The sequence below is a fragment of the Anguilla anguilla genome, chromosome 2 (assembly GCF_013347855.1).
Source record: "Anguilla anguilla isolate fAngAng1 chromosome 2, fAngAng1.pri, whole genome shotgun sequence".
Classification (NCBI taxonomy): Eukaryota; Metazoa; Chordata; class Actinopteri; order Anguilliformes; family Anguillidae; genus Anguilla; species Anguilla anguilla.
Window position 1 is genome coordinate 68,618,885 of NC_049202.1, and position 19,875 is coordinate 68,638,759.

Below are 19,875 nucleotides of genomic sequence, written 5' to 3' on the forward strand. Positions count from 1 at the left end.
CCTCAGGGGAGGGGGGTGAGCAGAACAGCGAGAAAGAGAAACGGAGAATAGGAGACCGATAGATAAATGCAGATACGGATATATGCACATACAGCGTACCTGTAGACAGGACAATGTTTGGCCAAAAGCAGTGCACTGCACCCAGGAGACACCCAGCTCAAACACCTGCTCATTTTTACACCACGGAGACAGGAGATGCCCTACAGCTGCGCTCACTGTCTGCCCACTGCCTAAACCTCTCACCTCTCACTTACAAACACACACAGCCTCTCTTATGGCTGCACATGAGTGAGTCTCCAGCTCAGAGAGTGAAAACTGCATCCTGCAGGCGGGGAGTGAGTCCATCATGCACGCATGCACACACACACACAAACGCACGCACGCACGCACACACACACACACAAACGCACGCACGCACGCACACACACACACACAAACGCACGCACGCACGCACACACACACACACAAACGCACGCACGCACACACACACAGACAAACGCACACACACACACACGCACGCACGCACACACGCACACAGACAAACGCACGCACGCACACACACACACACGCACGCACGCACGCAAGCACACACGCACACAGACAAACGCACGCACGCACACACACACACACACACGCACGCACACACACACACGCACACACACACACGCACACACATACACACACGCACACGCACACACACACACACTCAGAGCACAGACAGTCCCAGGGCAGGAAGAGCTGTGCTGCTCTGAGCACTTAGCAACACAGGAAATCCACACGCAGCCACTCACACTAGTACAAGCGGCAGCACCTCAGCGCAGCGACTCAGAGGGAAACGCTGTGATGTAGGCTAAACAGACTAAACGGCAGCGTTGCCCCCTTTAGTCAAACAGCGTCGACCCTTTCCATTTTCCGCTCCAGAGCTTGTGGAGTCTGACGTGCTTCCCGATACGCGGCTCTCAGTAACCCCGCCCCTGACTCCGCCCCCCGCTCACCGTTCTGCTCCTCCAGCTCGTTACCGATCTCCTGGCCCATGTGCTTCTGCCGGCTGATGACCGCGGCCAGGGCGTCCAGACCGGCGTCCTGCTCTGCGGAGAGAATAAGGGCAGAGCCTCATCACAGGTCACTCCTCATCACCGCCCCATCCCCCGCCCCCCGGCCCCCGTCCCCCGTCCCCATCCCCAACAGCCACAATCCCTCTGCTACAATCGCTGCTCAACAATCTTTGCATTAACAGTAACTGCAATAGATAATACTGCACGTTTTGCATTGAAATGAGGAGGAAAGCAGTGCGTCTTTTGATCAGGTTTAAGGTCATCGATGCTGGCAAAGCAATGTGTCACTCTGAGCAGCGACTGCTTTCAGGTCACGAAACTGTTACGCAAAGCCACTTTCATTTCCCCCCGAATCTGAGAGCAACGGGGTCCACAGTCAGCACTCTCACTCCCACACCTGCACTTCAAGAGCTCTGCAGCAGAGGCACACGCAGCCCCTGCAGCCCGGGAGCTATTTTAGGCCCTACAGGCCCTGCGGCACTACAGGACCCAGATAACAGAGGACCACGTCTCTGAGTGATGAAAACTGAGACCGCTGTGAGTCAGAACCTCACAGGCAGACGCCGTGCACAGACCTCAGACCTCTATACCACGGTCATCTAACTGTGGCTGCTGAGGGCTGTGTCATAACAAGCAATCTGTTATGACACAGCATCTCCACTTATGGGGTAGAAGACTGTCAAATGGGCTCGTCGACAGGCAGGTCCACCCAGAGGATGCGTGGATGGATGGATGGATGGATGGACGGATGGAGGCCGGTACAGAGGCAGCCCCAGAAGCAAAGCTAGAGAGGAGGGACAGCAGGAAGCTACCTGCTCCCCTGTTTGCACTGTACAGTGACTGAAGGGCTTATGGGTCAGGACTGAGTGACACATCCCCTCTGGGGTATGAGGGGAGCGGGGAGAGCGCTTCCACAGCACTGTGCACAGGAGGCTTGCTGTCCCAGCCTGAGGGTGGCTGTGAGACTGTGTGGGGTACACATGTGACAGGGAGGGTGGGGGCACAGTGGCTGCATCCCACCCTCAACCCCCCCCCCCCCCCCCCGCCACCCCCCCCCCCGATACTCAGCAGTCACTCCCAAGGCCCAGAGTGCACATCCTGGTCCCCGCACCAGCTGCTCTGAGCGGGTTTCTGAAAGCTTGCAGGGACTCTCCAGGTGCAATCACCCCCCCCACACACCCCCCCCCCCAGCGTGGCTCGAACCGCGTGCACAAATACATACGTATGCGCTCGAAAATGTCCCGAAAAAAAAAAAGCAAGGGGGGCAAAGACAATAAAGAAAATACTAAATTCCCCTCAAATGAGCAATTTGGAAGGAGGAAGCAATTTCCTGCGCCGTGATTTCACGGGGCAACAATTTGGGAGAGCGGAGAGGACGGGGTGTTGGGTTCCAGCCCTGACAGTGCGGAGCAGCGCGCCCCCCGGGGTGGGTCAGGGCGAGCTGCGCCCCCCCCCCCCCCCCCCCCCGCCACCCCACCCCCCAGCCCGTGTGCGCTCCTCCTGCTGTTATTCTAACGAAGCCGTGGGGGGGCAGGGTGGCACAGACGCCCTGTAGGGGGCGCTCCTCCCTCTCCGCGCCCCTGACGGGAAGCACGTCCGTTACCTGCACGCCTGGCTCGCGACGCCACGGTAACTGCGCCTGGTCGCTCGAGAAGCCCCTCCCCCGAACCGAACGCTCCGCTCGTGAACTCCCGAGGCGGGTTTTTAACCGTCGTGACACAAAGGGTCCTAAAGCACAGGCGCTGCGCGGGCACGAGGCTGGCCAGTAAAAACACTAATGAAGGCGCCGCGAACGACGGGATGAAGGCTAACAGCACGCCCGGCGGGACATCAAAAGCGCCAGAGCCAGGGGAGAGAGAGAGAGAGAGAGAGAGAGACCACCCCCAGCACATGACGTATGCGCATATGCATGTGCATGTGGATATGGACGCGTATGTGTATATGAACGAGTGTGTGCATATGCATGTTATTGTGTATGTGCACGTGCATGTGTATATGAACGAGTGTGTGCATATGCATGTTATTGTGTATGTGCACGTGCATGTGTATATGGACGAGTGTGTGCATATGCATGTTATTGTGTATGTGCACGTGCATGTGTATATGAACGAGTGTGTGCATATGCATGTGTATGTGTATGTGCACGTGCATGTGTATATGAACGAGTGTGTGCATATGCATGTGCATGTGTATATGGACGAGTGTGTGCATATGCATGTTATTGTGTATGTGCACGTGCATGTGTATATGAACGAGTGTGTGCATATGCATGTTATTGTGTATGTGCACGTGCATGTGTATATGAACGAGTGTGTGCATATGCATGTGCATGTGTATATGGACGTGGACGAGGAAATGAACATGTATGTGCATGTGTATACGTATGTGAATATGTACATCCATGTGTATGTGTACATGCATACGTATGCGTTTATACATGTGCATATCCATGTGCACGTGAATATGCATATGTATGTCTATATGCATCCCGTGCATATGCATACATGTGTATGTGCATATGTATATGAATCATGTGTCTATGCACACGTATGTGTACGTGCATGAGTACAAGCGTGTGCAATAACAGAATACCACAGTAGGCGGGGCTTGAGGAGCATTAGAGCTCCCCATTGGCTGCTCACCTTCGATGATGCGCTGCTGCTGCTGCTTGATCTCCCCGAAGCCCAGCCCCCGCGTCTCCTCCGGCTCGTCAATCAGCCAGGGGTTCGCCGGGGCCCCCTGCGCCCCTCCCCCCGTCATCAGGGTCGACCTGCGGGGGGGGCACAGCGACACAGAACGCCTGTCCGTCAACCGCCGCGACTAGCGCTAACGCTCAACATCGATTTCAGTGTCAGGAATAACAGACCGCACACTGCTGGAGGAAGTCACATCCGTAGCACTTGTGTTTCACCCAATACCTAATCTGTGCTCTCAGGAAACAACAAAAACGTATTTGCAACCCCTGAAATATTAAATACCATTTCCTCCTTTGAGCGCTGTTGACAAGGACTCCTGAGGAGGCATGTTTGTTTGTGTACTAACTTTAGGCCAAGGCAGAGTTTTTTGTGCACTGAGAACGGAGAGGGTTTGCAGGAAACCGTTCTGGATTATTATCTGCAGGCTCAGCGGCTGCAGATGAATTTAGCAGCAACGACGCGTCAGACTGAAGAGGGGGGCCTGCTGGGGCTGCGTTAAGAACGCCGCGCGGTTTTATGCTATTCTTGCGCTAATCGAGAAAAGCCGGGTCCAAAACTCGATGCGGTTGTCCTGCTGCCGCAAGGACTCAAGGTCCTTTCAGAAGCAGCAGACTGCCTCAGACGAACCGCCAGTCATGAGCACAGCACCATCTACTGGCGAGAGGGCAGCATCACTTCTGAGACACACAGGTAGGCTTGACTTCATGAGTGTTTCTCTACATACGAGGTGCCTAATCCTAGCCTTTAGCCCCAATGCTCAGCTGGATATTCAGCCCCTGTTAAATGACTAATATAAAAAAAACATAGAAATTGGTACAATTCTGGCAATAGTTGGTCAAAAACAAGGGCTTAAGTAATAAGGTAAGGGCACAACCCCCTGGTCAGTCGCTCTCCAGCAGGACGATGTCCCGGCATATTACCCCAAAACCTAATTTTTCCCTCACGAGAGCACTTTTCACACCACAGTCCATTAATGCCAGATGGCATACAAACCTATGAATGGCTGTGGAGATGGGCACACCACTAAGCACTGCAGAAGAAACCTGCACTGACATCCTTACTGTGCCAGACACCCTGCCAAAGCTCTCTGCCACTGAAGTCTGTGAAAACTGTGACATCATCTACGCTGCCAATACTAAAAATCTGAAAGAATCTCCACTCCCCCCTCACACCCCCCCCCCCCCCCCCATTCCCCACCCCCAAAAGAAAACCTGTTTCCAATCAACGTCTTTGGTAAATTATTCAATCTTGGCCGTTTGCTCTCTCTGCCAGTGTTTGGGACATGCTAAATGGAAACATAAGAGTAAACATGTGAGCGCACAGCAGTGTGTGCTGTCTGATCAGTTTACGGCCAGGCTACAGCTGAACTACACACAAAAAGCACAGTGCTGTCAGTCACCAGAAGAAGTGCCCGAGCTGAAAAAGCAAGAACGCACCAGCATCACTCGCCTGATGCCACAAAAAGCCCTTCCCATGGACAATGCGAATCATTTCATTTTCAACAATCGTGTTTATGTAGTACTGATCATACATAGTAAATATCGGTTTCTTGAACTGCATATTCTCGTCTTACAGAAAATGTAATTCACCTACAAACAAGAAAAAAACTATTACGGACTTGTTTGTAATATGGAAGAGTCGACCAGTTTGCGGAAAAACAGAAATGGAATTTCATCAGGAATAAAAGAGGAATGTCATTTATAGTGTCAGCTGCACAGCATAACTGCAATAGCTCAACTGATCAAATCCTTATGTGGGTTTAGAACAGACCGTCCGTGATTGGTGCTAATCGAGGTTGCTTCACCTCCGCTGAATTTCTTCTTTTTTTTCTTCTTCTTCTTTTGGACTACACGCACAGGAAGAGGTCATTTTGAGGCTATTTGAAGTACCGTCTCTCTTTTGCAACGAGCTACGACCGGTCGTCCGCTAGCAACTGCCGTTAACTAGAGGTTAGCGCCGGGCGCTAATTTTTCCCGACATGTTTGGTAACTGTCCCGCGGCGGAGCAGCAGGGAAGCACCGCGCTTCCTCCCGCCTCTCGTCCCGCGGTGTCGGCGGCGTGAAGATGAAAGTTTATCCAATTAGGCGCCCGCCGGGCAAGCCAAGTTAATCAAGCCGATCCCAGTCACGCCAGAGCGCAGCCAAGCCGCTGATTCTGATTCTGATTCTGAGAGTCACATCTAACTAATTACAACTTTTTGCTTTACGATCAAATATAAAAGAGACGGTTCTGAGGAAAAAAGGTGGGGGTGGGGGGCGGGAGTAGGTTCTAAGCTTTGAAAGATGGCCGCCGCGTCCTTTTCTGCTTGATTAAAGGCTAATCTTCCGCAAATTGTATTGTTTCATGAATATGGTAAGCCCCCCCCCCCCCCCCCCCCCCCTTAATAAAATGAAATGGCTTAGATTAGTCAAGCAAGGCTAATTCCCACACCCCAGAGAAAGACCACACACTTGGCAACCCCCCCCCCCAAAATCCTATTTTAAAGTAATAAAATAATATTGTATTGGTCTGACTTTAAAAAGTAAAGACACACAATGAAAAAAATGGCCATGGAATGAATTAGTTGGAATTTCACCAACAATACCAGAGTAATCGGAATAGGCCTAATGAACATTAAAACTTTACCTCAACTTTTAATGGCAAAATTACCACATGGTTTCATCTAAATCAGCAAGGCAGTAAAAGACGCAAAAGAAGTTGCTTCAGATTGATAAATAAGATCTTAAACCCCTCAATTTCATAAATCACTGACTGATTCTTCACTTTACCATCAAGTCATTTTACTCCACTGCCACTGCAAATCCCATCTTTACATGCGAGGCATATGATGCTACTTGTGGATTTCTGCTTTAGCTCCTGGCCCCAGGAAGACCGTTCTGCAAGAGCCTGATGCTGTCTGACAGAGGAGTCAGACCTTCTGTTCATAAAAAAAAAAAGGAAGCTCAAGACACAGCAACAAAACTTCACTTCCCTTCCTGTCCAAATACATGTCACACGGATCATCCAGCTCAGGCTCAATACAGAATAATGACTGCCCTCTTCTCAAGCTACTGTACCGAGCTGTCGGGTGGAATAAGGGTCGTGCGCGCACGCAGGACGCAGCCTGCAGGTGGCGTGTAGCCTCTCCTACCGCCCGCGCGCGAGAGGATGTGGGGCTCAGCGGACGGTGTCAAAGCGCGAAAGCGGGGTTGAGGGGTTACTCTCCCTTAACAGCCCCCCCGTGCTCAGTTTCGGGACAGCGCCGAGCGTGTGATCGCCAGCGCGGAACTGAACGCTTAACGAAGGAAATCAAAAAAGAAAGAAGGTCAGCCAGAGAGAAAAGGGGGCAGCGAGACACTTCCGACCGTCCCGGAGCGGGTCACCCAACAGGGTCAGGCCAGGTCAGGGGGAAGAAATCTGCACATTTCTGAGAGCAGCTGACCACGGTCACAGCTGCTGAACTCTTCACTTAAATCACCTCCGGACCCAAGCAGCCATCAGACATATGGCTAATCCAACAGCGCGACAAAGGTAGATGTGCCAGGCTGCCTGTATAACGCTTCATAAGTGAGATGTACTAATAGCTTTTGTTAGCTTATTTAGTTTCAACCAGACTCTTGTCTGCAGAAGCACCGTCAGATTCCAGTGCCAATCAACACCATGCCAGAAGTACCTTGAAGACTCTGGCTCTGTGACATCACCCCGGAACATGGCGTTGAGCTGCTTTTCCCGCGTGACGAGATCATCCACGAGGTTCTGCCTTCTGTCGGCTTCCGCCTGCATTCTGAAGGTTTTGTTGCGTTAAAGGTCGCCAAACAGAATTTCAAGTCATTTTCACCGTCTTATTAGACCAGGGATGCGGGAGCTTAAGAAAGAACAGAGACGCTGGCTACAGAAGGGATCTCATTCTTTGTAGCACACTGCCCTCTACAGGCAGTGAATGGTAAAAACAGTTATCGCCCAACTCAGGATGGAACTCTCAGGGCTTCTTGCACAACTCCCCTCACAATGCGAGTCGGATTTGGCTAAATGCTTCATTCGTCTAATGACTTTTGTTTCCATCATGTTAAGCGCATTCCTCCTCAGGTAGGAGAAGGAGGGCCAGTCACTGAAAAGGGGCTTAAAGGATACATGCGTCGCGAGGATGCAGCCCTGAGAAGAGTCTCTCTCAGCTGGGCCACATGCTGCTTCAGCCTCTGGAGAGATGCTCTCAGGTTCATGTTGAGCTGGACAAATATAAAAAAGGAACAAAGTACAAATAGTTATCATAACTGGACAAAAAACACGACTGACTAATTCAATCGCAACTGACCAGCATTGTGACATGGAGGTCAAAGAACTGGACTGGCACCCAACAGGATGCTGGTTCCCACACCAAGTGCCAAACTGCTGTTATACCCTTGAGACGGGTATTTAACATAGACAGCTAAACGCTGTAAATTATATTAAATTGGTCGGTAAATTATACATTTTTAAAAAACGGAAGCCATGTATCAAAGTTCCACTGGTTGAGGGGGTGTGCTATGTGATTCAATAATATTAAGCGGCTCCTAATAATCCTTCTTATCATCCCTATAATGATAACAATTAACTTGTTCACCTTAGCGGGATTCCCTCCAGTTCTCTGTTGCCTGTTCCTCTCATGAATATTTTCTGCAATTTCCTGAGCGAGACGGCAAGTGGCATCATAATTCTGTAACCTAGAGATCGGAGAAGAGAGATCTATTTTAGAAAGGCTGCACGTCATACAATTGAGTTGTATTCAAATGTGTCTTTATTGTACAAGCAAGTACATTCAGTATCGTTAACTAACAGACATAACGTGAACATAATACAGTATCTCTGTGTTCCTGATCCGCTAGCGTTACTCTCTTGTGAAGTGAAGCCACATATACATATGACATGTGTCTGCTGTTCATAATAACTCCACATAAAGGCTGCTCACAGGAAGGCTAGCAATTGTAAAGTCACACATAAATAACTGGATACCGCACACACGATTTTACAGCTAGCTAGTCAACATGAATATTTGCTGCTATATTTCAAGCTTTCTATTCTAGTTATCTATATCGTTAACTCTTAATATCCCAAGTAGCTGTATTAAACTAGCTACGTACTGTACGTGACAGTATGATACAACAGCTCCAGTATTCTTAGTATGTCGTCGATAGAGCAAGCACTCGTGATTCTCATTTACAACTAGCATGATGCGGTAGATTTAGCAAGTAAAATACCATCAACTAACATTTATATGTAGCTAGTTCGAACCGACAACACAGAATAAGTAACAATTTACTGTGCTTTTGCGTAGGATCGCTACCACTCAAACTGACAATCAAGGATATTTTTGTAATTCTCTGTAATGTTTGAAAATCTGAAGTTTCCATAGACGTTCTAAAATCGCAGTCTAAACTTGTGATATGCTAGTCTAGCTAATAAAGGGGTACTACTGTATCACGGAATCCTTTTGTGGGGCACTTACCACGGATCTTGAGACATAACGATCAGCACAACACTAGCGATATGCGTCTGTATTTTACTAATATGCTGTAACAGCTAACTATTACAGTGTAAAGAGAAAACAAAACAGCCAAATCGGCATTCAATCCCACTTCCTCGTAGTACATCCAAACGGTATGCCGTGAGGGATAAACAATACGAAACGCAAATACGAAACGCTACTCTTTGCGCCGATTAAACCGTTGTGTACTGCCTTGTCCCCACCAACCATGGTAAATTCAAGAATTTTGGGCAGGGCTGTCCAATCTTATTCGACAAAAGCCGATGTTGGTGCAGATTTTTGTTTTAGTCCAGCACTAAAACACCTCAGTATAGGGTACTTTTCAAGGTGGTTGAAGACCATCATTAGTTAATTGGTTTATTCAGGTGTCATAGTTTCGATAGATTCTTTGTTGTCCAGTTCAGTGGAAATTTCCCTTAGGCTTCACCATAGTTGCAGTAACAACAAGCAGTCACACAATACAGGCCACAAACAAAACAGTTCAGCAAATATAGGCTCAGGCAACACAGGCCTCAAACAACCCAATACACAGACAACATGACAGCCAACAGAGCCTCAGGTGCCTGACCAGTACAATAGAGTGCTATGGTAGAGATTAATTAGTCAGACCGTGAAGGATTCCTCAAATAAATGGCACATGGAATGAAAGACGTCTTCAATATGTTTTTTTTTAAGGCTGTGGGTACTCTATAGCACCTCCCAGAAGGGAGCATGTCACGCTCATTATGAAAAGGATGTTGAGGATCAGCCAAGATTTGCTGAGCCTTGTCCCTGTTGAGCAGCACATTGATCTGAGTGGTCTCTGAGGCTTGCCTGTAATTCTGCTGGCCATGCTTACAATCTTTGCCAGTTTGCTTCTTTTCTTGGCCCCGAGGTTCCTGAACCAAGCTGAAGTGTCAATTAGTCAGAACACTTTCAATGAGACGTTAGTATACCCGCTCTAAAATGTCCCTACTTATGCAAAGCTGTTTAACTTTCTCAAAAGATAGAGGCATTTCCTTTACATCTGAGATTTTCATGACAGAAAAAGTTAACAAAAAGCAAAGCAAGAAAACAAAAAAACAAAAAAACAAACAAATTTAAACTAAACAATAAATTCACAGAAATATGAAATATATTTCACATACTAAATAATCTATGATGCTGGTATGTTTCTTGTAAAATAATACATTACAAAACCGTATTAAATATCTATATGAAAGCACGTCTTGACATTGAAGCCCCCATTTCCAGCCAAGCTTTGCCAGGTTTTTTGTTTCATGGCCAAACATCTTGTGTTTGGATAAAAACAATAAATTGTTGCGTGAAAACTAGTTTGTAACCTCTTCTTGGAATACAGTTGATCATATGACATTTCACTTTCTTGGTATAAAAACATAGTTGTTTCAGGGACATGCTACTATTGGTGCTCGAAATTACCAGAAATGTAATTTCATAATTACAATGGTGCACTTTCTATTTTTTTGTCAGTGGTGCAAAAATTAACCCTCTATTGAAGAAAAGGATTAAGACAAGAGCAAGGGATGTAAGACAAGACATTTGATATCTGTTTTATAATTAAAGAATACATACAACTTTTATCTTGTGAACTAACCCCACACACATTACGGTATTCAAGTTAATATACATTAATTAAACATTGGTAATATATAGATCATTCCAGTTCATTCCAGTCTTTGCTGACAGAAGTTAATTCTGTCGATTGTGTTAGCCATTGCATATCTAACACCAATACTGCAAACGATAATAAGGTGAATTTGTTATCTTTAGAGTCGTGTTGTGTAAATACTGAAGGTAGGCAGTATTGCTGTAATGGTCAAGCAGCAGTCTTTTTCTGGACCTGGGGGGGGGACACTTGCAGAAGGCTATGCCGCAGGGTTTCAGGGGAATTTTCCATCCTGGATCCTGCAAAAAAACATAAACACGGTGATCACATCTTCGTACATGACAACGGATCACATGACCTTCACCTGGATTCCCTGGATTGAATAAAACACACGGGAACGAGGCACTCGGGCTGAACACACCAGGAAGGGCAGGACAGGCGACGGAGAAACAGCTCGCGAGCATGCTCCAAATACCCTCCACGCCGACAGAGTTCTCGAACAGGACAGCCGTGGATATAAACATTTCGCCGGTGGACACCGCCACAGATGCGGACGTGGCAGCTGTGTCAAACTTAAGAAGGCCACGGTCCCATTCGTACTACAGTCTTGAGGATGCGAAGCAGTATGGGGAGGTTACGGAGAAAGCGGACGTCCAAATCAGACCGCGCTCAAGGTCCTTCTACAGCTATGAAACATCGGAGAACTATAACGAAGAAAGTTTCACCAGGGCAAACGCCAGGAGTCCGCCAGAAATCTCTCTTCTGCCGAGCGAAGGCTGCAGGAAAGAGATGAGTGCGGATCCAATCCTGACAAGGTTACTCGCTAAGATGCCAAAGGCAAGCATTAACAAAAACAGTCCATCAAAGGAAATGAGCGGTATGTTAAACTTCAACCTCAGTCTTTTTTTTTTTTTAATTGAAATTTCACGTAAGACTGAATTTTTTGTTTTTCCAAGCAATTATTGATGAACTTAATGGATTTGCTGTATCTTGTATAGCGTACATAACCGTTTAAAGGTTTAAACATTAATATTATTCAGTGCTTTGTTTGTTCTCTAGCAGAAAAAAATGCAGTCAAATTGCAGAATCTAGTTTTATTCCTCTTTAATTGAACACAAATATTTGCACCCAGTGCATCATCGAAAGCTGAATGAACACAGGCTATGACACAGACCCTCCAGTTGTAGTACTTGGCAGACATCCATTCTATCTGATTCCCTTGAACACCCTGAACCAAAAGAATATCACATTTTTCACAGGTGCCTGTGGCTGGTCATTCCTGGTACTCCCTCCATAATAGCAGAAAATAGAACCCCTGTTTAGTTTCAGAGGGACAGTTTAATTTATTTCAAGAAGGCACATTCACCCAAGCATGTACCAACTGTCCTTATATTTGAATCCGACCAAACCATGAACCATGGAAATTTTGCGGAATACATTTGTTCTTGAGTGAAAATGTGTTTATGGTCAGGCCACTGCCAAATGCAGCCAGCAGCCACATAGGGCAATACAAAATTGGCGCAGGGATCAGCCACACAGAAAAATAATAATAATAATAAATTTTATTTATAAAGCACTTTTCAAGCAGTATCTCAAAGTGCTGGTGTTCAGTGTTAAATCGACTCTTACAGCATACATGTGGTCCCAGTTGGACTCAAACGTACTCTGTTAGTGTTGAATTACTATGCAGGGAGGGAGGGATTTTGGTCAGCCAGAATGGTGGTGTCTCATTGTGCACCAGCAACCCCCACTGCACAGGTGCACCGTATCGGTGAGCTGATCAGGCTGACTGCAGACTGTGGCGTGACAAGAAGAAATGGCTGACATCGGATGCTTCAGAGGAGAGCACATGCTCCCTCCTGAACTGACAGTGGAGTTTGAGCACCGCAATGCACGTACGAATGGGCATTCCAAATTAGGAGCAAAAATGGTGAAAAGTTATTATTATTAATATTAGTAATGCTGTGTGTATGGAATTCTCAGACAGGTTCTGTTTCGGGGGCTCAGCCCAAAGAAATGCATGTAGTTCTGAAGGTCCTCTCGGAGGCAGCGCTATTTATTGTTATAAACAGTGAAATTCAGATGCATTCATTATCAACATCACGTGATGTCATGGTTTGCACAGATGGATTTTGGCACAGCAATATTTAAACATTGCACTTCAAATTGTGCAGACATGTAACACGTGGAACAGCTTCAGTGTATGCCGAGAAAGTGATAAACTTGCAGGCAAAAGGCCTGTGGAAATTATCTTATCATTAAAACCCAATACGCATTCTGGCACATTTGGAATAAGCACAACGTAACACCTCTGAGATCCGACAAAGCCACACAAAGCTCTTCCACTGAGTACCTGAAAAACTTTTTTTGTTTTTTTTTCCTGCAGGCAGCAGAGGCAATTTAAAAGGCGAGCCCATGATGACCATCTCCGAATCGGACAACTGGGAGATCAGCTCTTGCTCCGGGATGAAGTACGGCCAGTTCGTGGACTGGGAGAAGATCGACCCCGAGTCTGCCGAGCGCCACCGGACGATCCTGAAGAGCGACCAGCGGGAGCTCAAGGCCATGGGCCGGAGCGGCTACTGGTCCACGCCGCACACGCTGAGGGCCAAGGCGTACTACCACATCATCCACGGCCTCAACAGGAGGTCTGCCACGCCGGACAGGGACATCTACCAGGAGCTCGCCGGGCAGCTCTTCGGGGAGCACAGGATGAGCACGCACCCGTTCCCCGAGTACATGGAGAACGGCCTGATACCGAGGTACTGCCTCAACAAGGCGGGCCTGAACTCCGTCAAGAAGATCCTGCTCTGCGTGGGGAGGCGCTTCCCCGAGATGAACTTCTGCCCCATCCTGCCGGCGCTGGCGTCGCTGCTCCTGCACTTCAGCGAGGACGAGGCCGAGTGCTTCCACAGCGTGTGCCGCCTGGTCGCCTACGACGACCCCGACAAGCGCTACATAGACCAGACCTTCCTCACCTACCGGGCCTCCTGCATGACCTTCGGCGACCTGGCCAACAAGTTCTGCCGCGGCGTCCGCAAGCTCATCGCGGCCTCCAACCAGAACCTCTTCGAGTTCTACTCCGACTGGATCGTGTGGATCTTCGCGGACCTGCCCTTCACCTACGCCATCCGGGTCCTGGACGTGTACCTCCTGGAAGGCTACAAGGTGCTCTACAGGGTGGCGCTGGCGCTGCTCAGCCTGTACAAGGTGTCCGTGGCCTCCCGGGTCGCCCACGTGGAGGACTTCCGGCAGGACATGAAGAGCTTCGTGGAGAACATCGGGCGCCACGTCACCACGGAGAAGCTGATGGAGAGGGCCTTCAGCATTCAGCTCGCCACGCGCAGGGACCTCCACGCCCTCTTCAACGCCAACAAAGACGCCCTCGTGCAGAAGGGCATCAACAAGCACCAAAACACGTAAGCGATGGAACGGGTGTAGGTGCTGTCGTAGAGACACCGCCGCGGTTGTGATCGTCTGTCAATGAGCACAATATGCGACGAGTGATGTCAAATGAGGAACACCTCTACCCTATAATACATTCGATTCATGCTGTTTATGGAAAACCTTGTATGTTAAAACTATACTGTTTGAAGAGAACACCTGGATTAGGATGGGGCAACACCAAAATGTAGTTGTCTATAGCGATATAACTGTATGTTCATAAAAGTCAGTGTTTGAGATCATAAGGTACTTAGGTAATAACCCTTATAGAAACATTATTGTTACTGCTAATTTTACAGCTGAAGTTCAAAAATCATTTTGAATGAAAAGGCATATTGGGTCTCAGGTTGGCGGTAGAACAGGTCAGTCAGGCAACGTGTGTTTTTTCCTGAAGGCAGTCATACATAGCGGTGGATCTGGAGAACTTCAGCTCCAGTGTGGTAACTGGGACAGAGATGAGGATCGTCTGGGCCTGGATTCCAGAGCGTTTTGCCCTCTTCCCTCCCACCATACTCTTCAGCACCAGTGAGCACGGACACAGCCTGGCCTCGTAAGTGTCCTGGATAACGACACAGCTCCTGCCTGGTGTGTGTGTGTGTGTGTGTGTGTGCAAGTGTGTACGTGTGTATGTGTGTGTGTGTGCATGCGTGTGTGTGTGTGTGCGTGCGTGCATGCGTGCGTGCATGTGTGTGCATGCGTGTGTGTGTGTGTTCGTGTGTGTGTGTGTGTGCGCGCATGTGTGTGTGTGTGTGTGTGTGTGTGTGTGTGTATGTGCGTGCGTGAATGCGTGCATGGGTGTATGTGTGCGTGTGTGTGTGTATGCGTGTGTGTACGTGTGTGTATGCGTATGTGTGTATATGTGTGCGAGTATGTGTGTGTTTGTATGCGTGTGTGTGTGTGTGTGTGCGTGTGTGTATGCGTGTGTGTGTAAGCGTGAATGTGTGCGTGTGTGTGTGAGTGCATTCTCATGTGCTGGTTTTCATTCCAACCAATTCCCACTCATGCAAGTGTGCAGTTATTGCCATAATCAGTTAGGTGCATGCATTGTGCCTGTGTCTTTCCTCAAAATACACCGTGTAAAACCTTTCTTGAGTTTCCTAAATATAAACTCAGCAAAACAATAACCCTCCACAAAGGGAATTTGATGCTCCTGATCCAAATTTGACCATAGTTTGAAACTTTTTGTTTTAGTTCTGTAATATTCTAAACTTTTGCATCAAAACTCCATCACTTGTAAAAAAAAATAAAAAACTATTCAACTTTTAACAACCCTAAAAAACACTGCAGGGCATGATAAAATATGAGAAAATCAAATAAAGTTCCAATCATGTAAAACTGTCACCGAAAAGCATATTTCAGTGTTTTTATAGCCTTTTAATACAATAGTACCCTTTTGCAATTTGAATCCAGTCCTGGGTACTGTTTTACACAATATGACATTCTTTTCTAACTTGAACAGGGAAAGGTCTGTTGTATAATGATCTTGTAAGCAATAAATCCTGAAATTCAGGACATATCTATGCCAAAGGAATTGTTTAGGATGCCCTTAGCCTTGAGTTACATAACTCTGAAAGGGCATGTTTTCGGTCTAAACATGTTTTTCAGTAACCCACATGATTGCATATCCTTTAGCCGAGTGCTTTGGGCTAAAGTTTGCCCACAGTTCAAACGACTTCTCTCCAGTTCCAAGGTGTTAGCCAGTGATGAGCATTTCAGCTCTTGCCTATCTCTAAGACAGGGGATGTCCAATCTTATCTGAAAAGGGCCAGTGTGGGTACAAGTTTTTGTTTTAGCCCAACAGTAAGACACCTGATTGTACTTGCATTGATTGAAGACCATGATTAATTCATCGGTTGAATCAGGTGTCGTAGTGCTTGGGCTAAAACAAGACCTGCACCCACACCGGCCCTTTTCTGATAAGATTGGACACCCCTGATCTAAGATATGTCCTTATCCTGCAAATATATGTGTAGCCTTGAAAGTGGGTGGCATTAAATTGGGTACACTCAGTGGGTACACTCCGAAACTGGGCCTTCTTAACTGTTAGCAAGTTATTTACACTGATTACCTGGGATTCAATGAAGTTGGCGAGATCTGTTGATTATTCTCACCAAAATGATTTTACAGTATGTGATAAAATCTACAACTGAAGTTTGAACTGAATCTTTGTGTCTCTGAGTGTATTTCAACACACAATTGTCGCTAGGAAAGTGAAGGTGTCACTAATAGCCTTTTTGCTTTCTTGTGGTCGGGGGGGCGGGGGGGGGGGGCATGGGGGTAGGTGGGGAGTAGGTTGTGGATGTGGCCGTTAGAATCTTTTTTTTTTAACCAGCTGGGGGCCCAAAGGATTTTATGCCATTAAAAGCCTCATCGTGACTTTTCCTCTCATTTGTCACCCCGAGCTCTGACGCTTCGGTGAATGCGCTCACCGTTCGGGTGCCCACCGCATAGCCGGGTGGTCCTCTCTGCATGTCTGCATGTTACCGCAATTAAACAGGACCGTCTCTGAAAAGATCACGACCCTCGCTTAGACTGTCCGCCTTTTAAAGGTCACGAGGGTCAGTGGCCGCTCACCTCAATAGAAAAGCAACAAAGGACCAAACGCCATTTAAAAGAATGGGTTACGTGTATGGCTATCGAAGCCAGCAATATGTAGGACAGCCGTCTGTGTGCAGCCATCTTCTGTTCGTACGTCTATAAACGTGGAAATCTGCCGCTCTTGAAAATTGTGAAATTTATGTTGAAAAAGATGCTGTGAACGTGTATAAAATATAAACTTGCGTATACATCAGTGTGCTCTGTTTGTGTTTATCGGGAAATCGGCGATGACCTTGCAGTACTATGCGTCCAATAATGTAAAATTCATACGTTACGGAGAAATCATAATTGCCAATGGATGCTTTTCATTGCAGGTTTTATTCCCATGTTGAGGGTTACGAGCCAACCGTCTTGCTTTTGAAAACTGTAGATGAAGGGGTGAGTCAAAGAAAATCGAAGCCTATAATGACCGAGGAAGAGTAAAAAACAAATAGCATTTCAGTCTATAACAACTTAAGTATCCCCTTCTGTTTTAAAGGTTTGTGGTGCCTTCCTGTCATCGGACTGGATTGTGAGAACAAAGCATGCTGGGAAAGGCCTCTCTTTCTTTGGGACCGGCGAATGCTTCGTGTTTACCGTGAGTAGGGGTGTCCTTTCATGCAGCCGTGAACATTGCAGATCCAGGAAAGGCCTATATTTGAACTCAATGATAACAAAATGTGAAACATTTTCACTGTATCGATTATTAGCATTATTAGCGTAGATATTAGCATAGCTGGCTTTACATATAACTTGAGATTTTAACTCCCAATGATTCATCCTTCAGCTCAGTGAAAGGGCAAATGATTAGAACCATAAATCATGACGGAGAGTTTATTTTGGACTGCTTCAGCCCTGATCCTCCCCTGCCCATGCATTGATGCTGTCATCATCCGACTCCTGTAAACTGCACTATTCTAACTATACCATTTGGTCTTCTATTATTCCTGTTAGCTTTCACCTCAGCTGTAACCTGTTCAACCCATTTTATTTGCTGTCTACTACTTTACACCAGGCTGACCAGAGGAGGATGAGCTCCCCCTCTATAGCTAATTTCCTCTCAAGATTTCTTCTCATTGGGGAGATTTTTCTCGCTGCTGTTTCCCCACCATTGGGAGTTTTTTTACCTCATACACCTGCTATTTGGGGGTTCAGGCCTGGTGTTTGGTCTGTTTGCTCTTTTTGCTCTGTCTCTTGCCTTGCTACTCTGTAAAGCGTATTTGTGACCGTTCTCTGTAAAAAAAAAAAAGTGCTATATAAATAAAATTTAATAGCAAATTTAATTGAATTTTAGCTGCGGCCAGGGATGGAACGCTACCAGCGGCCCATACTCCAGCTCTCGGACGTCCCGGACAGAGCTTCGCCCCCGCCCAAGTCTCCAGGCGCCTCTCGGACCACTGCTTCTCCTGGGAACGACGACGAGGTCACGCCCACGACCTTGACCTGTCCTGCGGGCACGCCCCAGAACCCCAACTTTCTGACCGTTCCCTTCCCCGTGTCCCCCGGGGGTTCCCCGGTCGTATCGCAAAAGAGAACCAAAGCGGAGCGCCCCCTTTCTGCGTCCATGTTCATGGCAGGGGACGAGGACAGGCTCGTCATCGGTAAGCAAGATCGCGTAAGCGGTCCCTTTCATAGGAGCCCAGACAAAGACTGCGTGCTGAACAATAAAGATATTTTTCACATTTTGAGAAAACTTGAGAACATTGAAATTCCACTGACTGAGGTTGATCGCGTTTGAGACCTGAGCTACAGGTGTCGATGGTAAACAACCATGCTGCATATCTTTATTTATGTCAATAATTTGTGGTTTGGGTTTTTATATTGACTTATTCAGAACTGGCGTGGTAAACTTGACTTGCCCCTACAGGTGGAGGCGGGGGCCAGGCACTGTGCATCGAAGCCGACCTGATGACCGGGCGGACGGAACGCTGCGACACCTTCGACAGTTCCCCCCTCTGCAAAAGAAACTTCCGGATTCAGTCGCTGGAAGTCTGGGGGATTCAGAACTCTGCCGCCTTCTCCCCCGCCGTCTCGGTAGAAACAGGCTAGAATACCGCACAAACTGTATCTAGATGCATTGGGTTTCCAGGGTTTTTCCATTACATGTCAAGATTCAGTCCACTCAAAATATATTTTGAGGGAGATTAGAAAAAAAAAAGTGAATTTAAATCATGAGTTTGAAAGTGCACAGTGAGCAATTTCCATACTTATTTTCTCTTGCCGTATGGAGAATGTAGTGTTATCAGAAGCATATCTTTTTTTGTTTGGTTGTGCCTCTGTATAATAATGTATTACTGTAAACCATGTCGATATTTATGTTGGGTTGGGTTTTTAGAAGCTTTAAAATGGAAGATCATTTTAAAGGAATATTCATGCTATGTACACACATATACAGTATCTATATATATATATATATAATATATATGTCTCACAATATATCCCCATGGGCTCGGCTACTAGCGTTTGATATGTCCTTCCTAAGGCCCGGCAATGCATTTCTGTCCCCTGTTCTGTTCTGCAGGTGATAAGTCTATATGTATAAGAACCATATATTCTGCTGCACTGAAACCTACACTACAAGGGACTTTCAGTAAGAAAGAAAATAAATATTATTTTTGAAAATATTCCATTGCAATGTGTTTTTGTCAAAAAAATGTCAAAAATTAAAATGTTTTTTCACACTTTAACATTTAACATTAGTAATTGCGCTCAAAACAAAATCCACTTAAAATCTCATCACAACCATTTCATAGACTGTGCCTCATACGGGTCAGTACAGGCATGCCAAAGATTTTGGCTGATCCGCCGAATAATGGAATTCATGAAAGAACATTGCATTGCAATTTAAACTGAGAAAAACAGATGGTTGGTTGGGTCCATAGAGCAGTGTTTGAATGGTTAGCTGCAACACGATAAATAGAAATAAATATTTAAGAACACATACCAAGGTCCTTAATTGTGTGTGTGTGTGTGTGTTTTTTTTTCATTCAACCAGTA

General features: G+C 46.9%; 2 protein-coding genes across 2 annotated transcripts in view; one reads left to right on the forward strand and one right to left on the reverse strand.

Annotated features, from left to right (window-relative positions):
- Positions 1–9,377, reverse strand: part of stx8 (syntaxin 8) — a 48,856-nt gene extending 39,479 nt beyond the window's left edge. The window contains exons 1-6 of the mRNA XM_035397549.1: positions 9,213–9,377; positions 8,331–8,430; positions 7,862–7,956; positions 7,404–7,514; positions 3,698–3,825; positions 996–1,088 (exon numbers count right to left, since the gene is read on the reverse strand). Of these exons, the coding sequence (XP_035253440.1) occupies positions 996–1,088; positions 3,698–3,825; positions 7,404–7,514; positions 7,862–7,956; positions 8,331–8,430; positions 9,213–9,229 (544 nt within the window). The 5' untranslated portion in view covers positions 9,230–9,377. The remainder of the gene's footprint in view (positions 1–995; positions 1,089–3,697; positions 3,826–7,403; positions 7,515–7,861; positions 7,957–8,330; positions 8,431–9,212) is intronic.
- A 1,883-nt stretch (positions 9,378–11,260) lies between these two features.
- Positions 11,261–19,455, forward strand: LOC118220049 (TBC1 domain family member 24-like). Its single transcript, XM_035403641.1, has 7 exons — positions 11,261–11,734; positions 13,244–14,276; positions 14,696–14,851; positions 17,214–17,277; positions 17,378–17,476; positions 18,173–18,479; positions 18,746–19,455. Exons 1-7 carry the CDS (start codon positions 11,320–11,322, stop codon positions 18,925–18,927), a joined length of 2,256 nt encoding a protein of 751 aa, XP_035259532.1. The 5' UTR covers positions 11,261–11,319; the 3' UTR covers positions 18,928–19,455.
- The last annotated feature ends 420 nt before the right edge of the window (positions 19,456–19,875 follow it).

What these genes read in the sequence shown, in the direction of transcription:
- LOC118220049 (XM_035403641.1), top strand. Translation starts at nt 11,320, where the DNA reads ATGCTCCAAATACCCTCCACGCCGACAGAGTTCTCGAACAGGACAGCC. An exon ending in ATCAACAAGCACCAAAACAC is followed by an intron (nt 14,277 to 14,695) that starts GTAAGCGATGGA and finishes TTTTTCCTGAAG; the next exon opens with GCAGTCATACATAGCGGTGG. An exon ending in TGAAAACTGTAGATGAAGGG is followed by an intron (nt 17,278 to 17,377) that starts GTGAGTCAAAGA and finishes TCTGTTTTAAAG; the next exon opens with GTTTGTGGTGCCTTCCTGTC.